The sequence below is a fragment of the Abramis brama genome, assembly GCF_963993115.1.
Source record: "Abramis brama genome assembly, chromosome: 17".
Taxonomy (NCBI): domain Eukaryota; kingdom Metazoa; phylum Chordata; class Actinopteri; order Cypriniformes; family Leuciscidae; genus Abramis; species Abramis brama.
Genome location: NC_139979.1, coordinates 16,524,444 through 16,539,171, shown reverse-complemented (window position 1 = coordinate 16,539,171; position 14,728 = coordinate 16,524,444). Strand labels below are relative to the sequence as shown.

The 14,728-nt window shown below is 37.4% G+C and overlaps 3 protein-coding genes across 3 annotated transcripts; all 3 read right to left on the bottom strand.

The window, feature by feature from the left end:
* Positions 1–133: 133 nt before the first annotated feature.
* On the bottom strand, positions 134–2,728 carry rbfa (ribosome binding factor A). The gene is made up of 7 exons (XM_084088886.1): positions 2,373–2,728; positions 2,251–2,281; positions 1,875–2,039; positions 1,044–1,156; positions 875–959; positions 682–755; positions 134–602 (listed from the first exon to the last, which is right to left on the bottom strand). Exons 1-7 carry the CDS (start codon positions 2,573–2,575, stop codon positions 227–229), a joined length of 1,047 nt encoding a protein of 348 aa, XP_083945012.1. The 5' UTR covers positions 2,576–2,728; the 3' UTR covers positions 134–226.
* Positions 2,729–3,473: 745 nt separating this feature from the next.
* Positions 3,474–8,661, bottom strand: adnp2a (ADNP homeobox 2a). The gene is made up of 4 exons (XM_084089748.1): positions 8,395–8,661; positions 7,913–8,030; positions 6,982–7,074; positions 3,474–6,739 (listed from the first exon to the last, which is right to left on the bottom strand). Exons 2-4 carry the CDS (start codon positions 8,018–8,020, stop codon positions 4,049–4,051), a joined length of 2,892 nt encoding a protein of 963 aa, XP_083945874.1. The 5' UTR covers positions 8,021–8,030; positions 8,395–8,661; the 3' UTR covers positions 3,474–4,048.
* Positions 8,662–10,039: 1,378 nt separating this feature from the next.
* Positions 10,040–14,607, bottom strand: pard6ga (par-6 family cell polarity regulator gamma a). The gene is made up of 3 exons (XM_084087922.1): positions 14,458–14,607; positions 13,734–13,956; positions 10,040–12,462 (listed from the first exon to the last, which is right to left on the bottom strand). Exons 1-3 carry the CDS (start codon positions 14,521–14,523, stop codon positions 11,510–11,512), a joined length of 1,242 nt encoding a protein of 413 aa, XP_083944048.1. The 5' UTR covers positions 14,524–14,607; the 3' UTR covers positions 10,040–11,509.
* Positions 14,608–14,728: the final 121 nt, after the last annotated feature.

The following is a 14,728-nucleotide window of genomic DNA, read 5'->3' as shown; positions in this document are numbered from 1 at the left end:
TTCGAAAGTTTAAGGTCTGCTATATAACCATTTACTGGTTTTAACTGTAATTAAACCGCTTTACCTTAAAGATGATCATTCCAATCTTCTGTATTACATAGGAACACCACTGGGGGAAAAAAATCAACTGATCACCTGTCAAAATATACACGTTTACTTTTTTCCAAAGCTTGAATATTTTATTTTACAGACCACACTACATTGCAAGTGACCAAAAGATCTGATTTCAGTGTCTCCTGTCTTCCTCTTCCATCAGCTCTGAGAGCTGGCTATCCACCAGGCTGTCCTCGTCACTGTCCTGCTCCTCTTTATCCTCTTTTTGAACGCTTCTGGACAAGAGGAAATCCTTAGGAGTGATGTCATCGTCCTTCATCCATTTAGATTTCTGTTTCTTTTTCTCTATGAGTTTCTGCTTCCTAATATCTGCTAGTGTGTCCAGCTGCTCTTGTGTTAGTCCTCCTGCAGCAGGACTCTGTGTGAGAGAGTCTCTCGCCCCCTTCTCTCGTTTATAGGCTTCAATCTGTTTGTGCAGAGCGTCGTGATCGACACCAAACAAAACGGGTCTTTTCTTGTCTCCAGATTCTATGGGCTGCAGTTTGGCCCTTTAAAAGATCAAACTAATTAGAAATTCATTAAAAAAAAGAAAAAAAAAAGGTTTTAATAGAACTAAATTATTCTTACCCGATATCGCTGACGGATAAATGTAAATTATTTTCATCTGGACCAAAATCTGCTTTCTTGAGAAGGTTTTCAATCTGATTAAGGATCGGACAATAACACACACACACACGAATATTAGCTATACCATCTACAAAACTCATGCAATGCTAATTTATGAATATTAATTATTTATATTAATTTTAATATCTGTTACCTCAGTGATAGCAGCATATTGTTTATCTCTGATGAAAATCACAGGAGGAACACAACCAAGGATTTGGTGAGAGATGAGAAGATGCCTGAAAAATAATATTAAAAACCAAATTAATCCATTACCTTCAACTTGTTAAAACAAAGTAAAATAAATTATGAAAAAGACATACCGTATGCGAGGAGCACATTTGTCTAAAGCCTGCTGAATATGGCTGTCTTGCTCTGCCGACAGACTTGTCTTCCAGTATATTCGACATGCAGAGAAATCGGGTGGTAGTGAAACCTTACATGGACAAGGAGACATAGTTTAGGGCAGAACTGAAAACAACATTTTTGAAGAAATTAAACATTTGTGTAAATAATTAAAGAGAAATTAAAATTCTGTCATTCCAAAACTGTTTTTTTTTTTAATCTTCTGTTTTTTTCTCCTTTCCATACAAAGGAGATGAAGGTTAACTGTTGTATTACTGACATTCTTCAAAGTATCTTTTGTATTCCAAAAGAAAGTCATACAGGTTTAAAACGACATGAGAGTGAGTAAATGATTTTGGTGTAAATTATCCCTTTAATTATTGAACATATGAGGTATAATTAAAGTGATAGTTCACCCAAAAATGAAAATCCTGTCATAATTTACTCACCCTCAAGTTATTCCAAACCTGTATGAATTTCTTTGTTCTGTTGAAAACAAAATTAGATATTTAGAAGAATGTCAGTAACCAAACAGTTGTGGGCACCATTGAATTCCATAGTATGGTGAGAATTTTTTATTTTTATATATATATATATATATATATATATATATACTATTTTTACTCAATGGTGCCAAATACTGTTTGGTTACCCATATTCTTCAAAATGTCTTATTTTGTGTTCAACAGAAGAAACTCATACAGGGTTGGAACCACTTGAGGGTGAGTGAATCATGACAGGATTTTCATATTTGGCTGAACTATCCTTTTAATGATGGCACAGAAGTTAGAAGGAAGTGCACATCCTACTTTGAAAATCTGTACATTGTAGGCACTGATCTCAGAGTTGACCTCATAGGAGCTCAGTAAGTCTGTCACTGCTTTGTAGATGATGTTGTTCAGAGTCCTCACACGAACACTGTCCTCTTTATTTCGCTTTGATGGTTTCAGAAAGCCAGGCTGAAGCGCTGTGGCCTGGGTGAGCAAAATATGCAAAAGACAAGTATGGCATTGTAGAGATAATGTGTACAGTCATTCTGCTTACAGAGTAAACGCAGCTTTATTGATACCTTTTAATATATATATTTTTAAAAGTATACAATACTGTAATTGAATATATATATATATATATATATATATATATATATATATATATATATATATATATATTTGGAAGAATTCTTACCTGTACAGGAGATTCATACCACTGCTTTCTCCTGTAAAGAACGATCATGTAACTCATGCGACTTTATAGTAAGCGTAACTTTTTTATTTTTTATTTATCAATTATACAAAACAGCGACTCACTTCTTTTTGGCCAGCATCTTCATTAACTTACTGCTTCCAGACAGACGGGTTGAACTATGAATGCTTCTTTCTTTAAGCATTACAGACCATGACAAGCACTGTGTCTCATGTCGTGCTGCCATTTTACAGAACATGCTTGTTAGTGAGGAATATCGACTGAATGCGCATTCTTTAAAGCAAAGAACTCTCTTAACAGCCAGCATGATCACTACTTTGGCTTATCCTTGTCCTCACGCAGCATCGACTACATTTGTCTGAAGGCGAGGGTAAGGGTGAAGTAATTGATCCAGATGGAGTCGATCGACGACGCTGACAGATTGCATTTATGACGTCGATTTGTAGGAGCAACAGTGCCCGCCTAATTTTACTGCGGCTTTGGTTCTGGAAGGGTTTTTAAGATTTTTTTTACAGTCTATAATTATAGTCTATGCCATGAACCAAATCACAAGCTACGAGGTGAAAAAACATCACAAACTTCTATTTGAAGCAAATATTTATATTTGAATCGGTGAGGAGGTGGAGATTTCTCTGCAGAATCATGGGTAATGTAGTGCGTCACCATGAATTCCATTGTTGATGAATATGATTATAAAAAAAAGGTTTAAATAATGCAGACTGATGGCTTAAAAAATAAAAAGCATACCATTGATTAACAATCTTATTGTTTATTGTCTGTCTTAAAGGTTTAAAGGTTTTCTTAAAAGTTTCAAAAACAATTCCCCCAAGGAGAAAATGAATGGGATTTTTACATGATACATACCTCACCCGTTGAACTCTATTTGTTATGGTTCCCACAATAGTTTCTCATAGGTATTTTATGTTTTTCAATTATGAATTTTGAAGCATACGTTTTTAATAATTATAGTATCTGTTTATGAACTATAATGGTTTTAATGGCAGATTCTTCAAGCATCTAGCTACATTTACATCCTTGTGATAGGTGTATGTTTTATATAGTGACTTTTTAGCAATAATTGATCAATTGAATATATAAAATACCAATATATATATATTATAAAATATGCAAATTAATGACAAATTTAATTAAAATTCTACTTATTAAATCGCAAAGAATTTTATATTTAGTAAACCACACATCTGTAATATTTAATCACGTTTATTCCAAGAGGCAAATACAACTGCAAACTTTAAATAGGACACGGAGGCACTTGTCTTTTTTCACATGTCTGAAATGATTACAGTGTATTATATGAAAGAGAAAAAACATAAACACACCATAAAGTGTCCCTTTTGGTGATACAGTTATGAAATGCTGCCTAATTTGCCAGTTAGTAGTAATGATTAGCCAAGCCTTCATTTTCTTTACAGTTCTAATATAAAATGTTAAATGCAGAACTATTTCACTAGACATCCCCAAATGTATAGTACAAGTGTGATTTTTAATATAAATGGGAAACTGGGTCTTTTCTTTCTTGCAATAAAGATATGTAATAAAAGAAACTTTTAAACAGCATCATCATATGAACTATATACAACAAAAATACAAAAATGTAGAGTGTAGAGTCTTTTCAGCATTGCTGTGGGTTCCCCTTTTTCCATAGACTAATGCCAAGAGGCAAATAATCCTATAAATGTGTAAATCAAGTAATTTTACATCCTAGTGTGAACATGCTGAATACAAACACAATTTATCAAACAAACATGTTTAGCTATTTTTACAGAGGCCGTACCTCTGGAATGAAGGGGTCATGTTCCATTTCATTCACTTCCTCTTTTTTAACAGTTACCTCTTGGATGAAGAGGTCATGTCCCACTTCATTCATGTCCTCATCCTCTTTTTTAATAGTTACCTCTTGGATGAAGAGGTCATGTTTAATTTCATTCACATCCTCTATTTTAACAGTTACCTCTGGAACAAGGCTGTCAGTATTCACTCCCGCATCTTTTTTTTTAACAGGCTTTGCCTCCGGAATGAAGAGGTTGTGCTTCACCTTGTTCACTTCAATCATTTTGAACCCGAGATTTACACAAACCCTCTTCTTCTGAATAGCTTTCAAGCACTTGGTGAGCTTGCTGTTAAAGTGAGCCTTCACGTCAGCCTTGTTTATCCACAAACGGGAAGCGAGCAGTTCGATTTCGGTCTTCGTCACGTATGGCTTTCTGTGGAAGTACTGTGAAAGGAAGTCTTTTCTGTCCTCGAATGATGTCCTCTCCATCCCCATTGGTTCCAAGACGAGTTCAACTGGAGTTTCAGGTACTTCTACCTTTGGAACTTTCGAGTTCCTTCTCCTGTTCTTCGGAGTGATTACTTCTCTCTTTGGCTTGGCAAATTCAAGACCCCCTTGAAAATCTGCGTCTGAAGAACTGGCCATCTGAACAGAACTACATAAATCACCATCAAGGTGTTCCGTTGTATCTGGATTCAGCTTCCTCTCTGCTTCCTTGACCGCTTTGGGAGCACAACGACACCGTTGCACATGAATGGAGATGGTTTTCGTTGTCGATTTTTCGGCATACACCCCAAAACAAAATATGCATTTGTAAGCAGGTGTTTTTAGTATGGCATGAATGGTGGGAACGATGTGGTGTTTTGTTTGAAGATGGAGCTCGTAGTCTTCAGCGTTCTGGAGCTTTACTTGACAAAATGGGCAGGCGGTAGGTGGCACCTTCAACGCGGTTGCGTATTCGGCCTTGTCTGGATACATTTTGATGAATAGCTTATCCTGAGTGCTGGTGATCAGTGCGAGGTTAAGCTCGCGGTTGTCAAGAAGATCTTTGGGCACATCTGTGTTCAGATTAAAAGTGTTGAACATGAGATTGCCCTTGTCGTCACAGTCGAGATTAAACTGTTCTTTTATGAAATGCCGGTTTTCCTTGATTTTCAGACTGTGATCTTTATTGGTGTGCTCCATGATCTGCTTGAAGGAGTAGAACATCTGAGGGCAGAACAGACACTTCAAGCCATGCAACAAATGCTGGAAAATCCCCTGTTCCGTCAGTAAAATCTTGCACCTCAGGCACTTGACAGTGTGGTCGTCGTGTTTCTTCAAAAACGGCGCGAGCACAGCCAGCTCATTTGGTGTCGAATTTCGATTTATCGCCCTCTGAATTGTAGGCATGAGACCTGCGGGCACCACCGCTGGATTTGAAGGCTGGCTGATCTGGTTTTGCGTCAATACCATTTGAGCGGGACCGCCGTGGACAGGAACGGTGACTTGAACGGGTGCTAGAGTGTACGTTGGAACACCATTGACATTGTTGCCTGTGGGAATGAGACGCACAGACTGCGAGGCTATGAGAGGAGCTCTGGGAACTGACTGGTTCAGCTGAAGACCTTGAGTATAAAGAAATGGTGAATGAACACCCATTTCGCCCGGGAGGTTGACCTGGATGCCAGGCGGAAGAAGAACCTGCTGTGCTTGCTGGGTCTGTGGTAGCCTGGGAATGGACATAGTGATGGGTACCGTGTTGGGTGCACTTTGCGGCACGTTTGGCATCACCATATTACCTGGAGAGGCAGGCAGGGCTTGCGGCACCCCGCCGGGGGACTGCTGATGCTGGGCATTCTGAAGCGCAGCCAAAGTCGTGCCCGACAGTAAAGCTTGCGTTTGTGGGGACAGAAACATCTGCCCTGCACCAGGAGAGCAAAACAAAGCTGCTGCGTTACTTGGGCCAGCCAGAAGAACCGTACCGTTTCCATTTGTATGTTGCATCTGCTGGGGCATGTAATTCGGTCTTGCAAGTAACGTGACCTGTTGCATCGCTTTTGGAGCGAGACTCAGCAGATTCTGCAATCCGGGCATTTGATTCGTGCAGTCTTTTTCGATTATACAAGGCATTATTTGCCAGTGCAGGTCCTTGTGCTTCTCTGAACTTAAAATGTGATAAAGTAAATGTTCAATGGTCTCTGCTGGCAGTTTGCACACTTTGCAATGATATTTCATTGGTGCGCCGTCACGTATCTGCACACCACCAGACTTTTGCGTACTGTCCGACCCGAGCCCAAAGAAGCGATCCAGCATAGTAGCATAGTGGTTTACCAAGACGTGTTTCTTCATCACGTATAGTAAAGAGTCATGATAGCCGCAGGTTGCGCACGTGTATCTGTCATCGGCGGCATCGGCCGAGACTGTAACTGACACGGTTTTCGGTGCGTGAGCCAAAGTCTGGCTGGGGTTGCTTTGGAGAGATATACGATGGGCTTTTGATGGCAGCATGTGGAAAAACTGAATATGTTGCTCTGTGACTTTCGGAGAGCTGACAAATGGGCAGTAGGGGCACATTAACAAACAGGCCACGTTCAGATCTTTCCAGTGACAGCGATGGATGTGACTTCTGAACGTGGGTACTGACCGGCTGGAGTACCAACACAGACTGCAGCACAGAGCTTGGCTCCGGTATGGATACTGAGGGACAAAAATAATATCATGATTAATATAGCTTGAAATTATGTTTATCAATAGTTTGTGCAGTGTAAAAAATATTAGTCCCATTCAAACTGAAAAGTAAAATTGCTACCTTAAATTATTTGTTCAAATAAAAGTGGTGCCAAATTTATTTAAAGAGATGGAAACAAATATGTGGTTATAACATCACAAACAATTAAAACATTTTTACAGTGCATAAAACAGATGTTAATGCAAATCACCTTTTTTTTCTTTTTTCCAACATGACCATCAGTGAAATCATCCCATTCAGTGTTGTCAAAACTTGCATCACCAGCATCAAAACATTTATATGTCTGTTGGAAACAAAGACAATCTCATTAACAGGCATAATGATATTCGTGTCAAGAAACGCTGATATTGTGTAAAAAATAAAATAAAATAAAAATAAAGACAACATACTAAAAATAAAATCGTTTAGGATGCAACGTGAATTTAGGCAACTGAAAGTATAAAAGACAGATAATTCATTTTTAAAAATGAAGTTTACACTTGCTGTTATCTAGAAATCAATCTAAAAGTAAAAATAATCAGAAATGTGTATGCAATATTCAATATCGATTGAGACTGATATCAAAATAACTAATATCAACCGATAATCAATATATTATGCATTTATTTTTTAACTTGATCTTCTGGGTAGAACATCAGACTCTCTGGTAATGTACGCCGGACTTCTCCAATCAGTTTTCTCCATTAGTCGCTTTAATCGCTTATAATTGACTGCAAGCTCACATTCAGATCTGCCTCTATCCAATCAACAACAGATGGACAGAACTACAGAAGGCCCCGTCCTACATTTGTTTTCTTTTTTCAATAATCCATTTCAATACGGAAGAAATGAGCTGCTTCCGTTACATTCCAACTTTAATAATAAATGTGGAAAATTAGAAATGGTCAGTTTTTGTCGATATCTTTGTTTTATCTTATTCTTTTGCAATTTGTAAGGCTCTTTGAAATAACTAAAATGATTTTGTGAGGTGAGTGACACTAAATTGTAATGCAGTTAAGGCCTAGAATTACTTCATATAGTGCGGTTAAAAACTAATCAACATCAACATCCGTGAGCCAATCAAAATCATGCATTCAACAGATCATTGGTATAAACAGAACATCATTACTACAATAATCTACCTCCATTAAATCTTGGCACTGCTGCTTCCCGATGTCACACAAAATACTTTTGACGCGTTTCCTTGGTCGTCTGAGTTTTGTAAGGTTCTTCACTGGAATTTGATACATTTTGATGATCCTGTAAATGAAAACAAAAATAACACGAAATGTTTCTGAATAGCCTGTAAAATTAATACATGCATTAGCCTAATCTTTAAAAACGCCAAATTCAATCTGTTTATTTTGCGTCGATCTAATGCAGATTAAAGAGACATCTAAATTAACCTAAATTGTTGAGGCCTATAACATAGTTATAATACAAATACCTAGTTGTAACCATGTAACGTTACCAAGCAAGGTCTGTTTTTTTTATTTTAAAAACAGCCGTTTAAGTAACGTTAGTACGGAACATGTCACATAATGCAATATGTCACATAACACACATGTCATTCATACTCCGAACTGTATTTTAGGGTCTGTCATAAACCTGTGTCTAACGTTACCTTTAATATTCTGGCACAGAGCTGCGATTGAGTGGATGGATGTCTGCGTGCGTGCGTCCGTTTTCTTCCGGCGTCACTGGAAGGCGCGCAGTATGGAATCGGCTACTTCATCATATGAAGCATCCAGGTTGCGCTCAATCCGCGTTCCTTACTGCACTGATGATCGTCTGGTGAAATATGAACCGAGCGCAGGATTAGCCCACTTTTGATTATATCTCACTAAAACATCACCCCACTCCTGCTGAAAAACATGGCGCACAGGAAGACGGGAAGTGACGTTTTCTGATTTACATATTGCATAGTGCAGAACCACCAATGGGAGAAAGGTGGGCTGATCTTACAAAGTTGATCAATGTAATGGCCATTAGTTATTAGAATTAACCATAGGACCATGGCTGTGGTCTTCACCTGTGAGTGATGTTGACACACCTTGTGGTACATCACCTTCAGAGATGCTTTTATGGGGAGATGGATTGATGGATTTAAGTGTGACATTATGATGAATGATGAGAATATATCTCTGTAATATGCAGTGACTACCTGTTGCATGTAGCTATAGGTGGTTTGTTGCATCATTGCTGATGTCACCACAGCAAGTATAATTTAAAACTTTTCATATGTACCAGGAACATATGGCTGTCATTATAATGTTTTATGGGTCTCTCCACTGGGCCCAGTTAATGCATGATACAAGGACCTAAATGGGCCCCCATGGTCACACGGCCTTGGACATTCCTTTAGTTTGAGAGTACATTTAAAAACACAGAAACGTCATACTCATGTACGCTTTCACTGTTGTGAGTCTTACTGAATCCTTTCTTGTCAGTGTTGCTTAATAAATGCATGTAATCACTTGAACTTAAAGGGATAGTTCACCTAAAAATGAAAAATGTGTCATCATTTAGGCTACTCACCCTCAAGTTGTTGATTACCAACATTCTTCAAAAAATATTCTTTTGTATTCAGCAGAAGAAAGAAATTCATACAGGTTTGGAACAACTTGAGGGTGGGTGAATGGGTGAACAGACTTAAAGTCTCTTCTTTAAAACATGAAACATTGTTCAAAATATCTTTTTTTGTGTATGTGTTCAGCAGAAGAAAATAAAGGGGTAGAGGTTTGGAAAGACAGAGTCTTTAAATAATGACATACTTTTCATAACTATCCCTTTAATTTAACAGAGTTGTTTCAATTAAATAAAAAGTCTTGTCAGCTTTACTTAACAAATGTCGTTCTGTCACTGTGAAACTGGAGAGAAACAGAAAACTGATAAACACAATGCAGGATGTCCCTTTATGCACCATTGTTGATATGGGTAACTGAAAACCAAAATCAACATGATTAAGTCAGCATGGAAAATTCAACTTTTTTCACTGCTTATATTGATTGTATTTTTCATGGAAGTTTTTTAATACTGGAAAATGGGTGTATGGGATGCTTTTGTGGACCCTGTGTAGAAATCCGCAGCTGTCAACCTGTAGCTCTCGCCTCCTCCTTGGAAAGCTAAGGTTTCTCCTGAAAAAGTGTTAGTTAGGCCAGCAGGGGGAGCTCATCCTGTGGTCTGTGTGGGTCCCAGAACTTCATTACAATGATAATGCTATACTGTAAAAAGGCACACTTGAGATGTTGCAAAACACTGTTTTTTTTATATAGTTTTAATATAGCATTTTATGAGTTATATACATGTGTGTTTACTTAATAATTACATAACTAAAATTCAGTATGGATACACAGGCCTCTCTGATTTGATCATGTTGATTTGTAATGTTCTAAGACATTCAGACTTTCACCTCCAAAAATGATATTTGCTGCTTGTTCAATTTCCTTAATTAAAATGAGCTAATGCAACACAATTCTTAAACAAACTTTATTTTGTTGTGTGCAATCCACTGAATAGAAATCTGCTGTGTGGTTTCTTAATAAGAAATTGCTAATATAATGACCTTTAAGAAACCATGTGCGACACACAGCAAAAAACAATAACAATGTATGCATGTTGTGTGATAATAGCAATTAACTGTAAGAGATTCAGTAGTGTTAGTTTAACACGCAATTTAAATTTATTGAGGTTTAATAAATGTATTGTGTGTATACTACACAAAGTATCTGAGAAGGCTTTAAAGTTTTATTAAATGTAAAATTAATTTTCAATGCATTTTATTAAAGGTAGGCTACGGTAGGCAAAAGAGAGGCTAGCAGCAACAGCAAGCTAGCTTTGAAAGCATGAGATCCCACGTTCACTTCAGATTGTCTCCAAAGCCAATCCTTCAAAACACGTGAACGCACACAGCAGTTTGCAAAGCGTCACAAGACGAGAGACGGCGTTAAACTACCTCATGTCTCAAAGCACATAACATTACAATAATAATGAACATAAATTAAAAATCACTGACCTGTACCACCTGACTGTCATTTCAGCGTTGATAGTGTTGCCATTGAAACGCATGAATTCGAGTCGCGAACCGTATATATAAGTATAACTGAGTATTCAGACCGAATGCAATGATTGGACAAACATTTTGTGGTCCTACACCTTCCACAGACGATATATATAATCCTCCATATAAATATATTTAGACCACTTAACTTAGTGATTGCTATCAGGATGTGAAGAGACTTTCAACCAGCATAATAAAAACTGCTTCTGGAGCAAATCATCTAACCTGCCTTTAATAGCACAGTTCACCCAAAAAATGAAAATTCTGTCATCATTTGCTCATCCTAATGTTGTTCCAAATCTGTATGATTTTCTTTCTTCTGTGGAACATAAAATAATTTATTTTGAGAATTCAATGGCCAATGCTCACCAAAACGTTTAAAAAAAAATCTTGTTCTACGGAAGAAAGAAAATCATACAGGTTTGGAAAGACATAAAGGTGAGTCCAAGATGACAGAATTCAAATTTTTATGGTGAATAAAAAAAAACAAAAAAACATTTTTGATAATGTATAACAAAAAATATCCTTTAACATATAGAATCTATAGTAATATTTAAAGTTATCAGTAAAAACTTGCAAGGCATGCAAGTAAAGCACGCACGTGACATGCAAAAGTAGTCATTTATAACTTGTAGTGCAGAGTTTAACATGGGTGGTGTCGTTTCAGAAGGTTTATCTTTTACAAAATGACAACAATTCCATCTTCCTCCATCGCCCCCTGGGGCAGCATTAAATGACGACTCAGATCAACATGCCACGTGTTGAGAATGTCATGGGTACTGCAGCTTTCCTGTCTGATGGCCGGGTTAAAGCCATAATGCTGCTTGGCCCTCAGATTCCTGTGAAGAGGGAGGTTGTGGTCAGTGTGAGCTGTGTAGGTGAGGCAAGGCTGAGAGTGATAGGACGCTGCCGAAATGAGCGAGTTGGGCCGTCTGGCAGAAACTTGAGGCCGGTAGGAAGTATTAACATGTGGTTGAGAAGAATGAGAGGCGTTTGAAGCACCAAACTGCCGGGACAGGTGTTTGATGGAGCTCTCGACAACCACATCTGCATCCTCTTCGCTCTCGGAGCCAGTGCCTAAACCATAAGCTTTCATTATCATAGGCAGCCCTGGATAGCTTACAGAGTTCATACTATCAAAATAGTGTCCCGAGCTTGAGGGAATGCAGCTTTTTCGCCTTATGTTGTTATGCTGGTTTGCAGGTTTCACTGTGACGATGAGGTTGTGGCTGTTGGCAATCATCATGTCGGTTACCTGATCCAAAGTCTTCCCCATAACACTAATACCATTCACTTCCAGGACCTGGTCATTAATGGCTAGCAGTCCCGTGCAAGCCGCCAGGCCACCGGGCACTATGCGGGAGATAAAGATGCCTAGAACCTTTTCCAGACCGTAAGGAGTAACCCTGACTGTAGTACCATCACGAATGTAAAAGCCCAGAGGTCTGTCCGAGCCCTGGTGATACAGACGCACTCTTCGGTGGCATTCTGGGATGATGTCCACGTCGATGATGGAAGAAACAGGGCGGAAGTTCTGTGGCATGCTGATCTGAAATGGTAGTTTTCTGTGGCTGACAGGTTTCTTTCGCTTTGTTGCATTATCAGCACCTGCGTTATCCTGATCAGCTTCCTCTGTAAAACAGTGCGGGAAGTTCGTTGAGCAAAGTTCTAAAATTATTAAATCAATCTGATTATATCAAAACTTTCTGATCACAGTTTTAATTGTCAAAAATGAATATTATAAATATGTGGAAACAGTTTCTATTACATGACATCATTTTTCTCTACTCGCTAGTACTATAATGTTATATGTATTATTTAAATCTATTTTTGCTTTTTTTTATTATGGTAATTAAAAAAATATTTCATTATTGTAATCAGAAATTTTATTTGTTTATTTTGACTCGAGTTTAATCATTTTACTGCTAGTATTTATTTTATTTTAGCATGTAAAACACTATTTAACTACACTGTAAAAATAATTCTGTAAAAAACGGTAAACTACTGGCAGCTGTGGTTGCCAGCATCATACCATAAAAATACTGCGTGTTACTGTTAATGTTTAAACATCTATATGCTGTTAAATTACAGTTTTATACTGCAGCTGACAAAACGGTATTTAGCTGTTAATTTCAAAAACAGTAACATACCGTATTTTTACGGTATGATACTGGCAACCACAGCTGCCAGTAGTTTACCGTTTTTTAACAGGATTATTTTTAACTGTGTATGAAGGACCAAGTCAGTCCAATTTAAATATAAATACAATTATGTAAACAAACAAACAAATTTCCAGATAAACATCATTGAATAATCTCCCTACAAGAAAAATATCATGAATTTTTCACTAAATTTAGCACTTACTTTATATATATTTTAACTCTCTATATATGATTATTTATTCATTTCTGTATTTTGTAATTTATTTATGAATTCTTCTTACTTTCTCTTTGTTTATGTTTATTCTTACATTAATTTATTACCATAGTTATTTCCAAATACTGACTAACTAAAAACTCATGAACATGAACTAGGACGGAAAGAAAAAAGATAATCTGGCAAACAAACACACCACATGGGAATACAAAGCAATTATACTCAAGTACATGATTCCCAACTAGATAAGTTCCTTCCTTTTCTATTCCTCCTTCAAGAAGATCAAAAAGAAAACTAAATTAAATGGTCTTAAGGTCTTAAAATTATGTTTTCCGTATAATTAAATCTACTATTTATCTACGCGCAGAAAATAAATCTTTAATAAGAACTAAACACAATTTATTTCTTGTTATGTGTTTGTAAAATAGTGCTCTATGTTACATTATTATGACATTTTTGTTGTGAGGTGAGATGAATGGAGCAGAGAATAAAGGAAATTAGAGATTATTCTTCTACCCTTCCTGTACCTTGTAGCTGAATGAAGATACGCAGTAAAGATTGTGTGGAGGTCACAGCTTTGCAAAAGTTGTCATCATTATTGATAGGCAACAGCTCTCCTTGAACATCCGCATAGCCAATAAGGACATCCATTTGCCATAGCTGATGTAAACGCACAATGAGCCTGTGGAAGTCTTTATACCTGCCAGGCTCACAACGATCCAGGGAAAACCTCCTGAATTCTGCACCAAACTGTAGAGAGAAGCACATGAATGAAATTGCATGAAAAAAAACTGTAGGCTCCTAAACATATAGGCCTATATCTTAATTACAGGGTTTCTCTTTTATGTTCTCCTGGACAAAATCGGTCAACACAGTTCATTTTTGATACTAGGATATGTAATCTTACAAATCTTTGTGAGCTTCAGGCTGTGAGTGACCTGGGACTGTATTCAATCAGCTGAAACAATGGACATATTTTAGAAGTGAGCCGTTTCTGGATATTGTGGAGGTTTTAATTGTTTAAGCCTTTGTTTACAAAGGTACTTCCCCTCAGTCTAATAATACTAAAACAAGAGCGACAAGATAATCATTAAATCGTTAAGGATTCTGTTAATGGATTTCAAATCCGAGTAATTCCAAGATTAAAGAAATACATAGGCTACCTCTAAAAACAGAGAAAATACATTGCAATATAATAACTGAAATATACATGCTAGAGATCTAACATCATAAAAGTATTTGTCAACTTACTTTACTTTTCACCTCGAGGACCGAAACGCTGCGCAGAGACTGAGACTTTCGAAGTGCCCGGTTCATGTTGTCCGATGAGCGGTAACTACCTCACTATTCGCAAACCACTCGGGTTTTGTTTTGCTTAGCATGACAGAATAGTTACGTGTTCGCATCATCACTGAAAACGCGGAAAGCAGGACGAAATGTCTTGGCAAAAGACGGGACAACACGCGGCATTACTGCCACTTCTATTTTCTAGTAGTCTAAATTTGTGAAGAATAAAAAAAAA